The sequence below is a fragment of the Vulpes lagopus genome, chromosome 3, assembly GCF_018345385.1.
Source record: "Vulpes lagopus strain Blue_001 chromosome 3, ASM1834538v1, whole genome shotgun sequence".
Taxonomy (NCBI): domain Eukaryota; kingdom Metazoa; phylum Chordata; class Mammalia; order Carnivora; family Canidae; genus Vulpes; species Vulpes lagopus.
In genome coordinates, this window is record NC_054826.1 from 113,382,030 (window position 1) to 113,404,139 (window position 22,110).

At 40.6% G+C, this 22,110-nt stretch overlaps 1 protein-coding gene across 1 annotated transcript in view; it reads left to right on the forward strand.

Moving 5' to 3' along the window:
* DNAH3 (dynein axonemal heavy chain 3) overlaps window positions 1-22,110 on the forward strand; it is a 167,261-nt gene that overhangs the window by 71,874 nt on the left and 73,277 nt on the right. The window contains exons 28-39 of the mRNA XM_041749430.1: window positions 1,895-2,093; window positions 3,532-3,640; window positions 3,867-3,980; window positions 4,683-4,859; window positions 6,907-6,998; window positions 7,911-8,130; window positions 8,711-8,845; window positions 10,313-10,424; window positions 12,811-13,052; window positions 15,133-15,233; window positions 17,302-17,407; window positions 19,773-19,902. Coding sequence (XP_041605364.1) covers window positions 1,895-2,093; window positions 3,532-3,640; window positions 3,867-3,980; window positions 4,683-4,859; window positions 6,907-6,998; window positions 7,911-8,130; window positions 8,711-8,845; window positions 10,313-10,424; window positions 12,811-13,052; window positions 15,133-15,233; window positions 17,302-17,407; window positions 19,773-19,902 — 1,737 coding nt within the window. The remainder of the gene's footprint in view (window positions 1-1,894; window positions 2,094-3,531; window positions 3,641-3,866; window positions 3,981-4,682; window positions 4,860-6,906; window positions 6,999-7,910; window positions 8,131-8,710; window positions 8,846-10,312; window positions 10,425-12,810; window positions 13,053-15,132; window positions 15,234-17,301; window positions 17,408-19,772; window positions 19,903-22,110) is intronic.

Below are 22,110 nucleotides of genomic sequence, written 5' to 3' on the forward strand. Positions count from 1 at the left end.
TTTTAAAAAAAGGGGGGGGGGCAGCCCAGGTGGCTCAGTGATTTAGTGCGGCCTTTGGCCCAGGGCCTGATCCTGGAGACCCGGGATCCAGTCCCACATAGGGCTTCCTGCATGGAGCCTGCTTCTCCCTCTGCTTGTGTCTCTGCCTCTCTCTCTCTCTCTCTCTCTCTGTGTCTCTCATGAATGAATAAATGAAATTGTTTAAAAAAAAAGCATATTTAAAAAAAAGAGAGATTCACCTTCCTCTTGGGTCTCTCATGGAGACCCCTACTCCTGCTACCACTCTATGATTTCCCTCAAGAACCTGGAGGAGTATTAAATTCCTCAGGAAGGACAGAAGAGCTGTTGGTATAATCTTCAAAGACTCTTCTAGAGGGTTTTGGATTTCACTATCATAAAGACTGCGAAGAGACAGTAGACTTACAGGAGTGTCCCTTTACAAAGTTATGTTTCTGAGATACTAAATTTGAGCTGCTGCCCTACTTTTTTTTTTTTTTTAAAGTAGGCTCTACGCCCAGCGTGGGGCTTAAACTCACAACCCTGAGATCAAGACCTGAGCTGAGATCAAGAGTTAGATGCTTAACCAACTGAGCCACCCAGGTGCCCCTGCTGTCCTAGTTCTGAGATCTCAATAGCTCTCACCTAAGAGTTCCCTAAAAAATAGCTAATGATTCTTAGAAACCAATGTTCACTCTTCAGCTTCAGGGCTTCCTATCACTGTGAGAAAATTAAATTAGGCTCATGATCCTGTGACAGAAAGAAGGAAACCCAGAAGTATATTTCCCTTCTGGTTTCTCAGGCCCCCTAATGGAAAGGCTGTATCTAACCATGAGTTCATGGGGCCCCTTCCCTTGCCAACTGCATCAGGCCAAGCTGATTATGTTCCCCTAGGATATCCTAGAAGTCTGGAACAGGGCCAAAAGGGTCATACTGGGGATATGACAGCATTTGGGGTAACTACATATTGCAAAGCTCTTTGGGTCAGTACCCCAAGAATTTGGGAATGATAACAGTAGCTAGTATTTATATAATCTTTCTTTTCTTTCATCTATCTGTATCTGCATATTTGTGTAGATGTGCAGATATGCAGATATTTATATATGTACTTATATATATGTATGTATGTATAGTTATATATGTGTGTGATATATATGTCTGTATATATAGTTGACCCTTGAATGACATGGGTTTAAACTGTATAGGTCCACTTACATGAGAATTTTTTGGGGGTAAATACAATACTGTAAATGTACTTTCTCTTCTTTATGATTTTCTTAAACATTTTCTCTAGCTTTATTGTACATTATATAATACATAAAACTTACAAAATATGTATTAATTGTTATCTGTAAGGATTCCAGTCAACAGTAGGCTATTAGTAATTAAGTTTGAGGAGAGTCAAAAGTTACACATAGATTTTTTTCTATATTGTAGGTGGGTACCCCTAACCCCCATGTTGTTCAAGGGTCAACTGTATACAGTTAATCCTCCTAATAACCTTATAATAACCCTATAAAGCAGGTACTGTGTTATCCTCATAGAGAGGTTGAGTAACTTGCCCAAAGTCACATAGCTAGTTAATGGCAGAATCAGAATTTGGATCCAGGCAGTCTGATTCCAGAGGATGTGCTTTTAATGCCTCTGCTGTATTGTCTGAGAGTAGACAGTGCAGCAGATTCTCTGCCTGGCTCCTTGGAAGAAGCAAAGACCAGCTTCTGAAAGAAATTACTACCTGCAAGTCAGGACTGGGCAGGGAGGCTAGTTGAGCCTGAAACTGGAGAGTGAGGGATGGCCTAGATTATGTCCTCAGACCTCCTCTGAGCAGTCTGTGGACATAGAAGCATGCTGACAGTTCTGCATTTGTATGTTTCTATGTCTGCGTCTGTCTCAACAGCTCGTGATGTTGTGGCCAAGTTATCTGAGGACAATATCTGTGATCTGAACGATTTCCAGTGGATCTCCCAGCTGCGCTACTACTGGAATTCAGAGAATGTGCATGTGCAGATGATCACCACAGAAGCCTTGTATGGCTATGAGTACCTGGGGAACTCCCCCCGACTGGTGATTACACCCCTCACTGACCGCTGCTACAGGTAACCTCTGCCCCCTCACCTAGACTCAAAGGGTGAATAGAGAATTTCAGAAGGAAAATCTTCTGAGGAAGAAGGTGAGGGACATCTTGACTTTGTGACTTTACATTTCAAATTCTCAGATTTTAGAATTTTGCCCTTAGTTACCATGGTCCCACAGATGGTCATGGAAATTAGGTGTTAGGCCAGAAAAAAGAACCTGGTAGGAGTTCTAATGCAAATTAATACGACCAAACCAACAAGCAGAACTTTGATGCCTGTCCTTAACAATGCCACAGTACTTAAGTAGAAAGCTCTCCCATGGCAGGAATCAAGATGGTGCCTGGAGATCCCATGGATAAAGAGAAAAAGGGCCAGGTGAAGGAGTCTGGCAAGGAGTCTCCAAGCTTGGCCATCCAGTCTGGTGGCGAGATATAGTCATTTTGTCCTCAGTTAAGTGCTTTACCAAGTACTTTCCTTGGTGTTCATAACATTAGAAATCTGAGCTCTGTGGATGTGTCTGTCAACTTTATGATATTTAGTTTTTCTTTGATTAAAGTGCAGTTTTTTGTAATCATAAAGATAATTCTTGAGTATTTTTTCAAAGTCCATAGTCATTTATTTTCTGTGTTCTGTGATTTTTAGTCTTCAATCATTCATTTATTTCACCTGTTATTTAGTAGCCACTTCTTAAACTCTCCTGTGTATCATGCATGCCCTCAAGAAACCCTCAACCTAATGGGGTCAGGGAACAAGACATACTCAGATAAGTATAAGATGATATGTTAACTGAAACTATAGTGAAGAACATGTCATTAATTTCTAACATTTATTTTGCCCTTGTTCTTATCAAACTGAATCAAATACAGGTCCTGAACTCAAGAGTTCATAATCCAGTGGGGGAAATATAGGTATTTCCACCACTGCATTAGCACTGGGGATCTTTAGAATCTGGAGTTAATGAAGATTTTTAACTTTTATTTAATTCATTTATGTATATATTCATTTATCCATTCAAACAAATGTTTATGGATGCCACCATGCACTAGGCTCTAAGGTTATAGCACCAAGTAAAACAGAATTTCTTATAATGATGAAATATGTTGGTCATGCAATCAGTGAAAAAATTTAAAGTTATTTGTACAAGTCAAAATGAAATAAAGCAAAAAAAAAAAAATGAAATAAAGCAAAAGTCAGCTTCTTTCCAGAGTGTTAGGACTTGGGGCGGCGGGGGGGTGGGGGAGGACTTGGGCACTAAATTCTTTTTTTTTTTTTTTTTTGAGAAGGAGATAGGTGGGGGAGGGGCAAAAGGTGAAAGAATTTTAAGCAGGCTCCATGCTTAGCATGGACTCGATCTCACAACCCTGATCATGACCTGAGCTGAAATCACAAGTCAGATGCTTAACCAACTGAGCCACCCAGGTGCCCCATTGGGCACCAAATTTTTATTTTTTCCCCTTAGGACGCTGATGGGGGCTTTGAAGCTGAACCTTGGTGGAGCTCCAGAAGGACCAGCTGGCACAGGCAAGACAGAAACCACCAAAGATCTGGCCAAAGCTTTGGCCAAGCAGGTAGGGAAATGCTGTGTATTCTTACCCTCACTTTCCTTTCCTCTCTGGACTTCTGTCCCGGAGAGTTGGCATGAAGTTCAAGATGGTTTAAGGGGAGAGTCAGAATGGGGCCCTGGTTCCTGCTGTGGAATAGGAAGAGAGGAGCCCCACTTGTGTTTCATGTGCAGAGTAATTCAGATATGAGGGAACTCATCCCTAACGGTATCTACATCCTCCTTCTCTCTAGTGTGTAGTCTTCAACTGCTCAGATGGTCTGGATTACAAAGCCATGGGGAAGTTTTTCAAGGGGCTAGCCCAGGCTGGAGCATGGGCCTGCTTTGATGAATTCAACAGGATTGAGGTAATGCTGCAACTTCCCTGCAGAGCAGGAGTTGATACAGGAGCCTTTTTCTGGGTTCTCAGCTCCTCTGTGACAGGGCCTTATGTGTCCTCTAAGTTCCCTGCACAAAATACTCAATGAGCTAAACAAAACAGTCCCAGGAAGACAAAGTACATTTTTATATACATATTCATCGTCATCATATTCACTCACTTATTCAAAAATTTATGGAGCAGCTAGTATATGTCATATACTCTGCAATTGTTTATAACACAAAGATAAGGTAAGAAATGAGTGTTAAAATTTAGCAAAGGGAAATAATTAAGTGAAACAAATAGAAAATGATATAGAAGTCTATAGTAGTGGTACAAAGGAGCCATCACAAAAGAGAAAGGGTGATTAGTTCTATTAGTTCTATTCAGGTGGGGAATTTAGGTCAGGAAATGTAAACATGCATTTAGAACCAATAAACAATGTTTGAATACATATGATGGGTGAAACATTATGCTAGGTGCTAGAACAAAGATAAAATACTATGGAAATAAGTAACACACACGTACACCAATTTTCTTTCTCTTTACCAAAACCCCAAATCGTGATCTTAATTTTAAATGTCTGGTTCTCAGATGATTGGATTTTGTCATTGCTAAGTGAGGGGAACTCTGGCAGAGTGGGGTGATGGCTGTCAAAGCAGTTAACATCAGTCAGCCATTCTCACCCCAGGTAGAAGTGCTGTCTGTGGTGGCTCAGCAGATTCTCAGCATTCAGCAAGCCATTATCCGGAAGCTAAAGACATTCATCTTTGAAGGCACTGAGCTCTCTCTAAACCCAACCTGTGCTGTCTTCATCACCATGAACCCTGGGTATGCTGGCAGGGCTGAGCTGCCAGACAACCTCAAGGTAAACATCAGTGTGTATAAATTCTGGGTGTACTTTATGGTAGTAACTGAGGATCCGTTGTTGTCAAGCAGGAATTGTGAGGTATTCTCATTTTTCGGGATAAGATAGAAATTGGGATTTCTACATGTAATCTGATTTTGTGATCCTACCTCAATGCAAACAAAACAAAACAAAACAAACCACTGTATGCCAAACAAAAGCATCTAATTATAAGACAGCATCAAAGTTAGACACACAAAGCTCTGGAAAGCTCTGAGAAACCTAGGCTGAACCAGGGGCACCTGGGTGGCTCAGGTTAAGATCTCAGGGTCCTGGGATTGAGCCCCATGTCTGGCTCCCTGCTGAGTGGGGAGTCTGCTTCTCCCTCTCCCTCTGCCCTCCCCCTACACATGCTCATGCTCTCTCTTTTGCTCTCTCTCACTCTCTCTCTAATAATCTTAAAAAAAAAAAAAAACCTAGGCTGAACAATTTGGAGCTCCTCTTTATTACTATGGTTAAGCCAAGGTGGTGTCTATACCAAAGCAGACTATTCCAACCAGCTACAGAGGTGACAAGAAAGCATATATCTCCCAGTGCCTACTGCTGATCTGGCCTGAGTTACAGCGTGACAATAGCCATTGATCCTGCTCCTAGTGGAGAAGGAAGGTGCCTCTGAAGCAAAGAGAGTCACCCAGGCCATATTCAGGGGAATAGGCTATAGATGACCTTAACATGCTGCTCTCATGGGAAGAAAACCCTAAAGTACAAGATGGCTGGATCTCCTCCTATGAGAAGAGACTCTAGCACTCTAACTGTATGAAAAAAGGTACCAGAGAGAGACTTCCAGGCCTGCTTCTTTATGGATTTTCTTCTAAGTCATTGCTCCATCTCCCTGAGTAGAAGACACAAGAGAGAACCAGCCAAACCCATATGGGTATTTAACCTGCCAGAAACGCATCTGATCAGTGCTCTGGAATCTTTTTTTCTTAAGATTTTATTTATTTATTCATAAGAGACATAGAGAGAGGCAGAGACATAAGTAGAGGGAGAAGCAGGCTCCCTGCAGGGAGCCCAGTGCAGGACTCAATCCCAGAACCCCAGGATCATGACCTGAGTCAAAGGCGGATGCTCAACCAATGAGCCACCCAGGCGTCCCAGTGCTCTGGAATCTTATTCAGACCCTTTCTCCCTGCCCTCCAAATGGAAGAGAATCAGGGAGATCCTTAGGAATGGCTCCTCCCTCAAAGCCAGCCTAGGCCAGTGAGTACCAAAGTAGAATTTGGACCCACATTTCTTATTTTTACCACCCAATCATTGTGACTTCTCCTTACACCCTTCCCCCAGCCAACAACCCTGTTAGGTCTGCATAAGCAGGTTTCATGAGACAGTGTGGTATAGCAGACAACATCAGGGGTTGATGTTAAGAGGCCTAGGTTCTAGTCCTGGCTCTACGTCTAACTAACTGCTTGACTTCTCCTCTAAGATCTAAGGTAATAACAAGAGCTGATGTTTATTAAGCACTCACTATGTGCCATACACTTTTCTAAGCACTTCACTTATATGATAACATTTATTCTCATGAGGGTGGTATGGTTGTTGGCTCATTTTGAGATGAAATAACTAGAGGAGTTAGATTGCTTGCTCACAGCCACATTACTTGCTACCTAGCAGAGCAAGGACTCAAATCAAGATCTGATATTAAGATTGGTCCTGCATTTCTAAATGATTGCCTCTGTCCCTATTGAACACAGAAAGGGTCTGATAGTTGAATGATGCTCATTTGGCATAGGATAATGAGGTGTTGTTAGAATATCAGCACCTAGGGCCTTCCACAAAACTATTGAGGGACATGGTGTGACAACATGTCAGGCCAGTGGGGAAGGTAGCTGAGCAGTGGATCTGTCCAACAAAGATGGTCCCTCTGCATTCTCTCTTCCTGCTTTCCTTTCCTTGATTTCACTAGAGTGGCCTGAAAACCATACTGCTTCTTCTCTTTGCACCTGTAGACTTACCTTCCCCCAGTGTTCACTGTATGTGTTCAGGTTCTCAATGGCCATTTCTTTTCTAGGCCTTATTCCGGACAGTAGCCATGATGGTGCCAGATTATGCCCTTATTGGGGAAATCTCTCTCTACTCCATGGGGTTTCTGGACTCTAGAAGGTATGTTACATTGGCTTTCCAGTAGGTTCTAAAGGCTCTGAAAGAGTACCGTCTGTGTGATAGATTCAAGGTAAGTTGCCCATTGGAAGAAAAGAGAGGAACTCAAGAAATGTCCATTCCCTAGTTGATCTGAAAGCACATAGCCCCGGCTTTTTTGTTGACCCTATCCCTGGCCGGGAAATGGCCCAGATGCCTAAGTAAGGGCCTCCTCTCTCTTTATGTATCCTTGGACTTCTGCTAAATAAATTGGCCTTTATATCCCAACCCTACTCCACACACACAAACACACACACACAAACACACACACACATGCACACAAACACATACATACACACATGCACAGCTTAAGGCAAGAGTTTAAAACATGAAATTATGCCAAGGTTGAAGAGGAATATTTTAATATAATTTGTAATTAACATTATTATCATCATAACATTTACTGACTTAAAAAAGTAAAGCATGTACATGGAAAAAAATTGTCATGTTATAGAAGTAAATAAAGGTAGTTTCTTCTCAGTGACCTTGTGTCTCACTCTCTGGGGATTAACATTGTTAATAGTTGGATGTTTCTTCTAAAACGTGTGTGTGTGCGTGTACTTGTACATTCACATATATGTGTAGAAGTATCACACATGTAATTTCTTATAGATTGTATACATATGTGTGTGCTTGCTATTTTATTCCTAACTTTGAAAGAATTAGAAGGCTTTCTTAGTTCATCATGGTAGTTACCATGGTAACTTCTTCTCTTAGAGGAGAAGTAACTACTATGGTAGTTCAAATGATAGTTCTCCATCAAGTCCATGAGCAAGCCTGATTCCTGAAGGGACAGGACACTGGGATGTTGGGAATGTCTGCTGAGCAGGAGCTGGTCCTCTCTGGCAATCTGCAGATGTATTTCTGCCCTCCTAGTCTCGCCCAGAAGATTGTGGCGACCTACCGCCTGTGCTCAGAGCAGCTGTCCTCACAGCATCACTATGACTACGGCATGCGGGCAGTCAAGTCTGTGCTCACGGCTGCTGGCAACCTGAAGCTCAAGTATCCTGAAGAGAATGAGAGTGTTCTGTTGCTCCGGGCCTTGCTTGATGTTAATCTGGCCAAGTTCTTGGCTCAAGATGTCCCTCTGTTTCAGGTATGCAGTGCTTTGGGACCTCGGCCAAGCACTGAGACTCAATTTCTAAAGACGAACTATTTGGCACTTTCTCCATCTCCAGCCAGCAACCCCTACCACCAGACACCCTCCCTCGAAGTTAGATAATAATAGTGATAGCACTATCCCTGTCCAGTTCCTGATTTTAATAAAAATGGTTTCACTGATAGAATAATAGCTGCCATTGGGTTTGGGTAGGTTTTTGGTTTTTTTTTTTAACCAAATGTAGTTTTCTTTTGTAATTATTTTAATGCCTCTCTTCCTTATCAAACTGTGAGTTCCATAAAGACAGAAATCATGACTATCTTATTCATTTCCAGTACATTGTCAAACAATACAGACTTATTAAATATTTACTGCCTTGTAAAATTTTTTGGGGAGGGAAATCATGTCTTACAGGTAGTGTTGGACTTTGTATTTGTGGATGAATTTTGGCATAGAAAAATGAGGTTTGGAATTTTAAAAAGATTTCTGCTGTCTATAAATCTCATTTTCAGAAAATACTGAGGTCATACCTCTGACAATTCATCCTTTCCACTTTCTCTCAAATTCTTGTTAACAGGGAATTATATCAGATTTGTTTCCTGGAGTTGTTCTTCCAAAGCCAGACTATGAAGTTTTTATGGAAGTACTGAATGAAAACATCAAAAAGATGAAACTCCAACCAGTACCTTGGTTTATTGGGAAAATTATCCAGGTTAGTTCCCTGTGTCCATATAGGAATGTACCTGGTTTATGTTCGCTGAAGTCAGGAATTGGAATTGTGGTAGACTGGAACTGAATGACAGCGATCAGAGGTGCCTAGATACAGATGGGGGTGCCTTCGGGTCTCATTTCTAGGAGGTGAAGTTGAAATCCAGTGTTTTTCCTCTGACCATCTTCCATGGGGTACCTTTTTTTTTTTTTTAATTTGGGGATGAAACAAAACATTTGAGGGTGTTGGGCTTGAACTAGTCAGAACTTTCTCAGTTTCCAGTGATAGAAACCCACCTCAAACCACCTTGGTCAACAAAAGGGAATCTGTTCATTTACCTAACTTAAAAAGCCCAGGTATATTTGACCTCAGACACTCAGATCTCAGATCTGAAAACCTTTCTCTTCATCTCTGGGCTGTCTCTGAGTTATAACTTCATTTTTGGTTGGGTCCCAGCAGCCTCAGTTTCAGATTGTCCCAGGGTCAAGCCCAGAAGGAAAAAGAGCGTTGCTCTCCAAATTGCTTCAGCATAAAGTCTCAGTATTAGCTTTGAAGTGTGCTTTACTTTGAAGTAAAGTCACATGACCACCCCAGAACCAATTACCGGGAAGATCATTTATATTTTACAGATAAGTCTCTTTTTTTAAAAGTTTTTATTTATTTATTCATGAGAGACACAGAGAGAGAAAGAGAGAAAGGCAGAGACACAGGCAGAGGGAGAAGCAGGCTTCATGCAGGGAGACTGACGTGGGCCTCGATCCCGGGTCTCCAGGATCAGGCCCTGGGCTGAAGGCAGTGCTAAACCGCCGAGCCACCCGGGCTGCCCTACAGCTAAGTCTTTTAAGTCAGACAGTCTTCTGTCCAAATCCTGGCTCTGCTACTGATAAGCATGGGCAAGTTATTTAACCTCTCTTGGGCTCAGTATTCATTCCCACCACTAGACGCTAGTAATACCTGAGTGGATTAAATGAAATAATCTAGGTAAGTCCCTTGATACTTAGCACATTGGTAGGTAAAGAGCAAATAAGAGTACCCATTTCTTAAATAATATGGAACCTAAAAATGTATGTATTTATCCAAAAGATATTTACTTATTTGAGAGAGAGAGAAAGAGTGAGAGAGAGAGAGTGTGTGTGTGTGTGTGTGTGTGCAAGTGAGGGGGTGGAGGGGCAGAGAGAATTTTAGGCAGGCTCCATGCCCAGTGTGGAGCCAGATGCAGGTCTCAATCTCACAACCCTGAGATCATGACCTGAACTTAAATCAAGAGTCAGACGCTTATCCAACTGAGCCACCCAGGCACCCCTATCCAAGAGATATTTAGACTATAGATCATAAAAAAGGCTATAGTTCATCAGAGGTAGAAGTGACTGTGGGAATCCCCGTTTCAGTCCCTCATTCCCCATTGACTTCTGACTAGCTTGAAGTTCTGGGAGGTCTGCAATGATTAACTGCTTAAATGTCTCCTCCCAGATCTACGAGATGATGCTGGTAAGACATGGCTATATGATTGTTGGAGACCCCATGGGCGGCAAGACCTGTGCTTATAAAGTCTTGGCTGCAGCTCTGGGTGATTTATACGAAGGTAAAGCCCATATCCCTGGCCTCATGGGAGCATAGGACTCCCCACTAGGTTGGCTGGCTCCATGGAGATAATGCCAGGCTGTTAGTTTTGCCATCCCTGGACTGTAACATCAGAGCCAGAAATAGAACATGGTACACAGATGTCTGCAAGCAGAAAATAAAGGTGGGGGTGGGGGAGCTTTAACAGGGATTTTATGTGCATCTTATTAAATGGAGGAATTTTCGCTTATTTCTCAGATGCTGAATAATAGCTTCTCCAAAGACTTTTTTTTCTTAAGAGTTTATGTATTTATTCATGAGAGACAGAGAGAGAAAGGCAGAGACACAGACAGAGGGAGAAGCAGGCTCCATGCAGGGAGCCTGATGTGGGACTTGATCCTGGGTCTCCAGGATCACACCCTGGGCCCAAGGCAGGCACTAAACCACTGAGCCATCCGGGGATTCCCCTCCAAAGACTTTCCAATGAGAGAGAAACTCCTGCCACTGTCCTAAACAAATTATCCTGAAAGCCAATTATTGCATGGTTTCTTTTCTTCTCCTTTTTTCTTTTCATCATTTCTTCCCCTCTCTTTCCTTCCCTTCCCTTTTCCTTTTTTCTCCCTCCCTCCTTCCACCCCTTTCCTCCTTCCTCCCATTTGATGTAGAAGATAAAACCTCAGGCTTTTTTTTTTTCTTTTTTAAAGATGTTATTTATTTATTCATGAGAGACACAGAGAGAGAGGGAAGCAGAGACACAGGCAGAGGGAGAAGCAGGCTCCCTGGGGTGGGGAGCCCAATGCAGGACTCAATTCTAGGACCCTGGGATCATGCCCTGAGCTGAAAGCAGACACTCAATCACTGAGCCACCCAGGGATCCCAAAACCTCAGACTTTTGAATCAGAGCCAGATCTTGGACAAATGACTAAAGCTCTCTTAGCTTCTGTTTCCCACGTGTGAAATGGGATTGTTGTGAGAATTAAATGAGATTATGCAGGAAAATAACCTAGCACAGTTCCTGCTTGACAAATGGAAGCTATGTGTAATGCCAGAGCAACAATTTTGAAGTTTTTTTCCTTCATAAAAAAGCAAGCCTGTGTTTTTGTTTATTTTTTTATTTTTTTAAAGATTTTATTTATTTATTCATGAGAGACGGGGGTGGGGGGCAGAGACATAGGCAGAGGGAGAAGTAGACTCCATGCAGGGTGCCTGACATGGGACTCGATCCTGGGTCTCCAGAATCACACCCTGGGCTGAAGGCGGCACTAAACCGCTGAGCCACCCGGGCTGCCCCTGTTTGTTTATTTTTTAAAAGATTTATTGATTTATTTTAGAGAGTGAGAGAGTAGAGGGGAGAGGCAGAGAGAGAGAGAAATCCAAGCAGACTCAGTGGTCTTGACTCAGTACTGGATCTTAAGACCTTGAGATCATGACCTGAGCTGAAACAAGAGTCAGATGCTCAACCAGCTGCGCCACCCGGGCACCCCACAAGCCAGCAGTTTTGAAAAGCAGTGCCTTATATTTACACAATTCCTTTCAGTACTTCATCTTAACATGTTTTTTCTAACAATATTTGTTGACTTGAGTTGCTGTTGGATTTTTGAGGTTTTTTTGTTTTGGAGACTAATGTGGCCTACGAACTAATTAGGGAGTTTCAAACTTCATATTCTGGTCATTTGAACACAGTTTAGGAAACTAAATGAAGAGAAAAGAGGCTTCCCTATTACTTTTGCCTTGGGATTCTGCAGAAATGGTTCTTTATTTAGTTCATGGTTCAGGCACTCCAACTTTTCCTTACTCTGAAGAATCATGTACAAGTGTGGTTATTTTCAGCTCTTTTATCAGGTGCACTTGATGTGCCATCTATTAGCCTGTGTTGGATCCTAGTACTCTCATGGTGTGACTGTCTCAGAGGCCACCTGCTGAACAACTAAGAAGAGGTTTCAGGGCTAAACTAGTCCTTCAGATAGAGGCGTGGGGGAAAGTAATGAGTATTTTCTAGAATCTTTTACATGTAAGCTGTTATCTCAAGTCAAAGTCAAGGTTCTTAGGGTAGTTGTGACAGCCAGGTACATAAAGACATCTGGTAGCACGGACCTCCCTCTCTCCCTTACTACTTGAGTTCATTTCAGCCCAAGCAGATTTCTTTAGATCTGACTAGCATATTTGCCCTGTTTGAAATGAGACCCAAGAAAATATGCTGGGACACTAATGGGCATAATAACCTACATTTAAGTCATTGCACATCCAGATATCCTGATCTTTATAATGACTGAGTATGAATTTTATAAGGACTCTCCTAGGATGGCATATTCTTGAAGGTTGGTCGGTCTTTGAGATGGCATTACATCTTGTCTAATGTTCTGGTCTTGCCAGAACCTGTGTAACTCATGTTGGACCTTCTTGCCCAGCCAACCAGATGGACGAATTTGCTGTGGAGTACAGGATCATCAACCCCAAGGCCATCACCATGGGGCAGCTCTATGGGTGCTTTGACCCAGTGAGCCATGAGTGGACAGATGGTATCCTTGCCAATGCTTTCCGGGAGCAAGCGTCTTCAATGTCTGATGAACGCAAGTGGATTATATTTGATGGGCCAGTAGATGCTGTTTGGATTGAAAATATGAACACAGTTCTGGATGACAATAAAAAGGTACTACTTAGTGTCCTATCACTGTTACATAGGTATGGTATAAATTCTCTTATTCAAGTAATTGACCAAAACTATATAATGCATACATTTATTGCAGTAAGAATAAATGCCCCACAAGAAAGTAACAGCTTATGAATTACGCTTCTGTTTGTACTTGTAGTTGGTAAGCTTTGTATGTTTAGGGATAATGTTGCATTGTAGTTAAAAGCCTAGGTATTGATATCATATTGAATTACTAGCTCTAGAATTGAGCTGTTGGACCTCAATTTCCTCATTTGTTAAAAGGTAGTAACAGAATAGGGATATTGGCAATTAAACAAGTAGCACATACATTGTGCCTGACATGTGGAATGTGTTTTGGTTATCCATTGCTGTATACTTAGAGACTTAAAACAGCCATTTACTTTGCTCATAATATTGTGGATTATAAAGTTTGGAAGGGCTCAGCTGGGTTTCCATGTGCCTTGGGTGTCTCACTTAGTGAGCTTGGAACAGTGGCACTTCTTACATGGTAGTTAATTTTCCAAAAGGCAGGAAGTGACAGCTTCCAGGAAATTAAGAGCTGTACTTGGAACTGGCATAGCATTGCTTTTTCTCAATTCTATGAGTCTAAGAAGTCCCAGATTCAAGGGAGTGGGGGGAGAGGCTCCACTTCTTGATGGAGCAGGGCAAGGCCACTTTGCAAAAACACACGTGGGATGGAAGCTGTCCCTGCAACAATCTTTGGAAAATATATTCTGCCACAGTAAGCATAGCACCTAAAGAGCTTGGACTCTGGAGCTGGATAGCCTGAGTTCAAACTCTGCACTGCCACCTGCCAGCTGGATGAACCAAGGCAAGCTATTCAGTTTCATCATCTGTAAAATGGGAACAATAGTGTCCACATCACAGTGTTAATCAGGAAGATGAGATAAGATAATATTCCCCAGGTGCTTTTAATAGCACCTGACATATAACAAGTGTTATCTTACTGTATGTTAAAATAAAACTAAATTAATCACCATTTTTAAGGAAGAGTTTCTACACTGAATATACACAATTATCAAATCAAAATATGCTTTCCTAGTGCATTAAAATTTCACAAGACTGTGAGTGAGTCATGCTCAACAATGGAAGACCTAATTATCCAAATTACACACACATGCTAATTATAGCACGTGCATAATTTTGATTACATAACATATAAAAATAGAAATGTTTTATTACATGATATAGGCTACGTTATATAAACTAATTGTACAAATGTACTTGTTGGTCTTAAGATAATTATAAAGAATCAATAATCAGTGAATTTTCTGATGACTCTTCTCTGGGTATAAATCAAACTAGTGTCGGAGGTATCAGTGTCTTTTACTTTTCTTAATATTCAGAGATGACACTGCTGGTGGTGTCAGCCCCATAACAGCTATGACCTTCCTCGGGATACATGCAGTGACCTGCTTCCAGGTGTGTTTTATGTGGGCCAGGTAATATAAGGACTTGTTTAGTACAACTTTGGATGAGCAGCAGGGAGTGATAGGGTTTTCTCTTTGCCCCTGAGAGACCAAAGCCTCAGGTAATCTTATGACTTAAATATCTCACTTAAACCCATGTTGGCAAATGGGAAGCAGCACTACTAACTTTGTACATACTCAGAGGCTGCCCTATGTACTCACACTACTTTCTATGGCGACATACCTACTAACCACTAGGACTTCTGATGGCCTTTCCTTCCATCCCAGAAAGGATTTGTGGAAATGCTCTTGTCCCTCTAGCCCTGCACCAGTTCATGAGGGATTCCAAAAGGAGTCTTTCATGGGAAACAAGCAAATAAAACAGGAGGAAGGTATGAGTTAAGTTCTATGTTAAACACTGAGTAAGAACTATGAAACTTGCTATAGTCTGATAACTTCTCAATCTTCCATCTGCACAGAGATTTTTGTCTGTTTTATCCTATGCACCTGTGCCTGATGCATAGTTGGTACTCAAGAAATATTTGTTGAATGAACTTAAACCATCTCTGTCTGCCCTGAGGCCTTTCACTTGCAGATGGAATCTAACCCCTTTGCCTGACTTTCCCACCTCTGCTTTGTACTTTCAGCTATGTTTAATGAGTGGAGAAATTATCCAGATGAGCCCTAAGATGAGTCTGATCTTTGAGCCAGCAGATCTGGAGCAGGCCTCTCCAGCCACTGTGAGCAGGTCAGTGAGCCTTACACTGGTATCCTGAGGGTTGTGTGGCCTCACTGACCCTAAAAACCCACAAATGTGATTAAGTGGATCACCTACATTATTTGTTGTCCCTCTGATTTATCCTAAACCCAGTCTTCAACCCATGGTGCTGGTAGGAATCTAAAATTGGACACGTACTTTGGAAAGGAGTTTGATATGATCTTCTAAGATTGAAACTTCACATGTGTCATGACCAGCAATTCTACTTCTAATAAACTTTTGCCCATGTACAATAAAATTCATCTACAGGAATTCTCAGTGGCATAAATAACAATAACAAATGCTTGGAAGCAACCCAAATGCCCATTAACAGGAATGAATTAATGTAATCAAGTCACAAATTGTAATTTTTTATCATTTTATTTTATTTTTGTTCCATAATGATAAGTGAACTCTTTAATCCTCATCTCCTATCTCACCCATACCCCACCCACCTCCCCTCTGGTAACCATTACTTTGTTCTCTATAGTTAAGAGTCTGTTTCTTGGTTTGCCTCTCTCTTTTTCTTATTTCCTTTGTGCATTTGTTTCTTAAATTCCACATATGAGTGAAATTATATGGTATTTGTCCTTCTCTGACTGACTTATTTCATTTAGCATAATATTCTCTAGCTCTGTCCTTGTTGTTGCAAGTGGCAAGATTTCATTCTTTTTATGGCCAAGTAATATTCCACTTTATAGATATATCACATCTTTATCCATTTATCTATGGATTGCTTCCATAATATGGTTATTGTAAATAATGCTGAAATAAACATAGAGGTACATGTATCCCTTTGAATGAATGTTTCTGTAGCAAATTATAATATTTATATATTACTCAAAATAAATGAATTGTGCTGACGTGGAACCCAATGGATAAATCTTATTAAATACAGTAAGTATAAAATCTTAGCAATATTATGTATGAAGTAAGCCCACAATATTACATACAGCATAATGTCTTCCTTTAAACTGCTAAAAACAACTAAAATAAATATATATGCATTTTAGGAACATATGTAAGAAAGAAATCAGTCAATAAATGGGTAACCATGATATCCAAGAGACTGTGTTTCCTCAGGTAGGGAAAGCCAGACGTATAGGGTAAGGGAGACCATTGGGGTTAGATGAAGATTATTGTCAAGATCCAAACTTCTGTCTGGGTGGTGGGTTCATGAGCACTCACTACATTATTGAAAACAACTAAGAAAGGCCATGCATGGGCTAATGTTAGTGTGCTAAGGATGATAAGTAATCCAATCCTGTGTGCCTGAAGTTCATGAAACAATAAAAATCAGTCCACATTCCAAAAAGCAATGTCAGGGAGTAGAAAGAGCAGTGGCAAGTCAGACCAACTTGGGCTCCCACCCTGGCCATGCCAATGTCTAGCTGTGATACCTCTTCGAAGTCACTCAGCCTCTCTGAGCCACACTCTCCTCATATCTAAAATGTGACCATTAAGAAGAATATTTAAAGACCATTAGGATGTAGCATAGTGCCTGACGTGCAGTAGATAATAAATAGCAGCCATATTAGTAACAAACAAGAGAGTACCTAGACATAACAGAATGGGGAAAAAAACAAAACATTTACTACATAAAGGATCAGTACATGCTAATAGTAATGTTAATAATAGTTTACATGGATTAAGAGTTTTCTTAATCCGGAAATGGTGCTGAATTATTATTTTCTTATTTAACCATTACAATAGCCTTATGAACTATGTATTTTTTTTTAAGATTTCTTGATTTACAACAAAGATGTAGAATTTCAGAGACAATAAGGAAATTTTGCCCAAGGTTACTCAGATAGTCAAATCTGGAGCTGGGATTTAGACCCAAAGCACTCTAACTCCCAAGCCCCAGCTATTATCACTGGCTTTCAGCCTTTCCTGACAAAATCTGGGACCCTTCCCTTTGGGCTGGAGCTGGTGAGGGTCTGTTTCCCAATCCAAACTCCAGCCTCTTACTTTACCGTGACTACCTGCATTTACCTCACAACTGTCTGCTTGGGAACCTGGATGTGGATCAGGCTGGTCCTCTCTTTGTGCCTGCCAGGTGTGGGATGATCTACATGGAGCCCCATCAACTAGGCTGGAAGCCCTTGAAGGACTCCTACATGGACACCCTTCCCACTAGCCTCACTGAAGAGCACAAGGAATTGGTGAGACCATCACATTTCTTTACTTCCCTCCTTCCCTGTCTCCATATTCCTCATTACTAATACCTTCTACACACATCTTCATCTAGATGTCATGCCCTTTCCCATTGCCCTACTTGCAGAAATATCTCTAGAAATTGCTCTAGAATAGGCCAGATTAGAAAGAACTATGCTCCTCTCTGAACGGCCACTCCCCATCCTGGTGACCTTTACTCTGTATCTTCCATAGCTAGGCACCTGGAACCAGTGTAGAAAAGCTTGTATTGCAGCTACTAAAAGTGTCTATACCTGTTTTCCCTTCCTAAAAAATAAGTGAACATGTAGGTTAGGTGGGTACCCGAGCATAGTCTCAGACTAGGGAAGCAGAACCCAGGCTTTTGGTGTCTCCTGTTTTTCCCTGTGTTAGTAGAGTTCCCTAGGAAAGCTTCCCACTGAAGAAGCCAAGAAAGGTATAGTTAGGTTCTCTTCCCACTGCAGAAACACTCTGGTGAGCTATGTAGAATGGCCCCGTTCCTGTCCCATTTATGTACATGTACAGTGTGTATAATGTAATTGCATACATTTATACAGATACATGTCCACATGCACACCCAGAGACCAGTCTACATACCTGCACCAGAAGCTTTCAGGGACTCCTTAAGTGTCCTTAGTTCAAAAAGTCTAGCTTTTTTTTTTTTTTTTTCAAAGTCTAGCTTCTTAACAGGACCTCTGAGGCTACGATCTGGCCCTGCCCGCCTTTCCAACCTCATCACCTGCCCTCTTCCTCAGCTTGTTACCCTGCAGCCCTTGCATTTTGTTCTCATTCCTAGAAGACCCCAGGTTTCATCCCCTCAAGGCTTTTGCACCTTTTCTTCCTCTTCCTGAAAATATCCCATTTTATCTTGTGAGGGATAATTCTCCTTCATTATCCTGGTCTCAACATAAAGGTCTCCTACTCTTAGAAGCCTTCCCTGACCATCCTAATAAGACCTTCCTGTTATTCCCCATTGCAACACCTTTATTTGTTTCCTGCTGGTACTTTTCATGAGTTTAAGTACTTTATTTCCTTGCCTGTTTATTTATTGTTTGTCTGCCACTCAGTAATCTCCATGAGGGCAGAGATCTTGTATATCTTGTCAGTTGTTTATCCTCAGCACCTACAACATGGCAGTGAGCAGATGCTCAATAAATATTTATTGGCTGGATGAATATACCACATATCCATGTACACATGTATATTCATATACATATAAATGTGTCTATACATTTATAATATAGATATGTATCCACACATATACATATCTATTAATGCATTTATTTAGTGATGACCTGCCTACTTCTAAAAAAAAATAACAAGATAATTTACAGTGACAGCCACATATAACAAAAATGAAAAAAAAAAACTCAAATGAGAGGAGAAGGGAGGAATTTTTTTAAAAGAGTAGCTGGGGGGGGATCCCTGGGTGGCGCAGTGGTTTAGCGCCTGCCTTTGGCCCAGGGCGCAATCCTGGAGACCCGGGATCGAATCCCACGTCGGGCTCCCGGTGCATGGAGCCTGCTTGTGTCTCTGCCTCTCTCTCTCTCTCTCTCTCTCTCTCTCTCTCTCTCTCTCGCTGTGACTATCACAAATAAATAAAAATTTAAAAAAATATTAAAAAAAAATAAAATAAAATAAAAGAGTAGCTGGGGTGGGTAGCAGAGACAAGAATCATTATACCCACAAGTAAATACATACAAAGAATTACTGAAAATGAGCCCCAAACTTAGCTCTGTGCTTCTTCTTTTTGTTTTTTGGGTTTTTTTAGATTTTATTTATTTATTCATGAGAGACACAGAGAAAGAGAGGCAGAGACAGGCAGAGGGAGAAGCAGGCTCCATGCAGGGAGCCCGACACGGGACTCGATCCTGGATCTCCAGGATCACACCCTGGGTTGAAGGCAGTGCTAAACCACTGAGCCACTGAGGCTGTCCAACTCTGTGCTTCTTATGGCTACTTTATACAGGAGTCCAACCTTACAAATGCAGAACAGTCATTTGAAAATCTTGTTTAGAGTTCCTAACATTTTTTGTACAAACAAGTCAGATACCCAGTCTGGGTCCTAAAATTATTTTGTGTATCTTGTAGCTGACCCACAGTAGCTCCAAGTATCCCTGAGTATCTAGCTCTGGGGTGTGAAACAGGGATGGCATTGTGGGCTTCACAGCCTGTCCATTAAGTAGGAAGCTAGTCAGGGGCTTTGGTGTCTGTAATCTTTTTTCCCCATACACCCATTCTCAAAAATAATCAGCAACTTTACCAGCATCTCCAGCCTTCCAGAGGTATACTGAGGCCTTGATCTTAATGTTCATTTTTTGATAATATCTCTTCAAATTTCACTTCTACCTTCAGGTCAATGACATGTTTATGTGGCTTGTCCAGCCCTGCCTAGAATTTATTCGCCTTCAGTGTAAATTTGTGGTCCAAACATCTCCTGTCCACCTTGCCTTCTCAATGATGAGACTGTATTCCTCCCTGCTTGGTATGTGCTACCTAATATTCTTAAGCCAAATGAAAGTGGAGTATGTGTGGGATATTTTTTCTTCTCCCCATCTCTTCTATTCCCCTCACCATGAGTCACAATGAGACCAGAATTTTGGTCTAGAATAAGCAAGCGTTCGGAGTATAGCCAGTAGAGTTTAGTGGAAGAGTCCATCTGTTTTGGTTTACCCTTAATCTGGATTAATTTCCTGAGTATTTTTATGCAAATTACCTCATCTTTTCCTCTCTTAGGTTCCTCATCTACACAATGGGAGTAATAACTTTTGTCCATCTTTACCTAACTAGAATATCCTGGAGGGAAACAAATTTAGATGATAGTGTGAATGTATCTGAGAAAAAAATTAAAAATCCTGAAAAAAATAAGTCCACAAATTTTCCCATGCTAAAAAAAATTTACAAAAATCTGAATTCACTAATTACATGGTTACACTGTTAAGAGAACTGATCACATCAGTCTACAAAACTAGAGAACCTTCTCTAGGACATAGCAAGCACATAAATCCTAGAATTATTTATTTAATGTTCCTGGAGAAGTTCTCAGTAATTATCTCACATAAATCAAATTGCATTGAATTCTGTTGGAAGTGATCAAGGCGTGTCCATTTGGAGAACTTTTACTAGATGCCAGTTCTTTTTCAAGATGCCACATAATTCAAACTCAAGATGGATCTTCCTATAATTCCTATTACATGAACATTTTCTCAGCTCATTTCTTCCAAAAGCATTTATAGGTGCAGGTAAAAAATATAACATGGTGAACAATTGAGTGGAGACTTTCTTTGGCTACATTTTATGTGATTTTCTGAAGTTAAAATTACCAGCAATTTTTTCAAAGGCACACTAACTGCATACAATGCCATATATTTGCATCATTAGTTGTTAAGTTTTGCATACTTTCCCAAACTCAGTGTCCTATCCTTGTGTAGTATCTCCTCTAGGGAAGAAAGCATCGGATGAAGAATGGACTCATTGTTCCCAGCACTGAGTGACATAATCTCTTGCCTTCCCAAATCTGTAGTCTTGAATCCTTATTAGGAGTGCTAAAAGAAAAAAAAAAAAGGAGTGCTAAAAGACATACAACTACAAAAACTGGGGACCGGGTCTGAATGCACACATACCTGATTTCAAAGCCCTAACTTTTTAGTCTGCTAGTGCTAAAATGCAAAAGCATGATAACTATGATCAACAAGGTCTTAAGATAAGGAATAATAAACACATTTTTAGCCTTTTATGTTAAAGTAATTTTAAACTTGCAAAAAAAATCGCTAAAAGTATGTTGAGTCACATATCCCTTTACCTAGCTTCCTTTAATGTTAACATCTTATATAACCAAGGCACAACGATCAGAATAAAAATAATTAACATTGATACTATATACTATTAACTATACTACAGACTTTATTTGGTTTTCACCAATTTTTTCTCAAATGTCCTTTTTCTGTTCCAGGATCCAATTCAGGGGGTCACATTTTTTATAAATCGTATCTCATTTGTCTCTTCTAATCTATGCCATTTCTTCAGTCTTTCCTTGCCTTTTTTTTTTTTTTTTTTTTGAATAAACTCTACCTCCAGCATGGGACCTCATGACCCTTAGATCAAGATTTGCATGCTCCACTCTTTCTTTATCTTCTATAACTTTGTCACTTGATAATACTGGCCAGTTATTTTATAGAATGTCTCTCAATTTAAGTTTGCCTCATGTTTTCTCATAATTAGATTGGGTTTATGCATTTTCAGCAAGAATACTACAAAAGTGATGATGCATCCTTCTCAGTGCATCATAAGAAGGTACATGATGTTGATAGATCTTATGACTGGTGAAGGCTGTTTGTCAAAGTTAGCTTTGGCCAGAGCCACATTTCTCCAGTGTAATGTTATGTTTTTCCTTCATAATTGGTAAGTATTTGGGGGAATATAATTTGAAACTATGCAAATATCCTATTTCTCCCCAAATTTTCCTCCACTGATTTTAACATCCAGTAGTGAGTCTTGTGTACCATAGTTACAACAGTGGCATTTGCCTAATGTTAATTTTCCATTTCTATATATATTCCTTCTACATTTACTAATTAGAATTCTTCTGTAAGGAAGAACTGTTCTTCCTTATTTATTTGCTAATTCAGTTATTTACTAACTAAAGTATGGACTCATAGATATTTATTTTATTCTATGGGTTATAATCCAATGT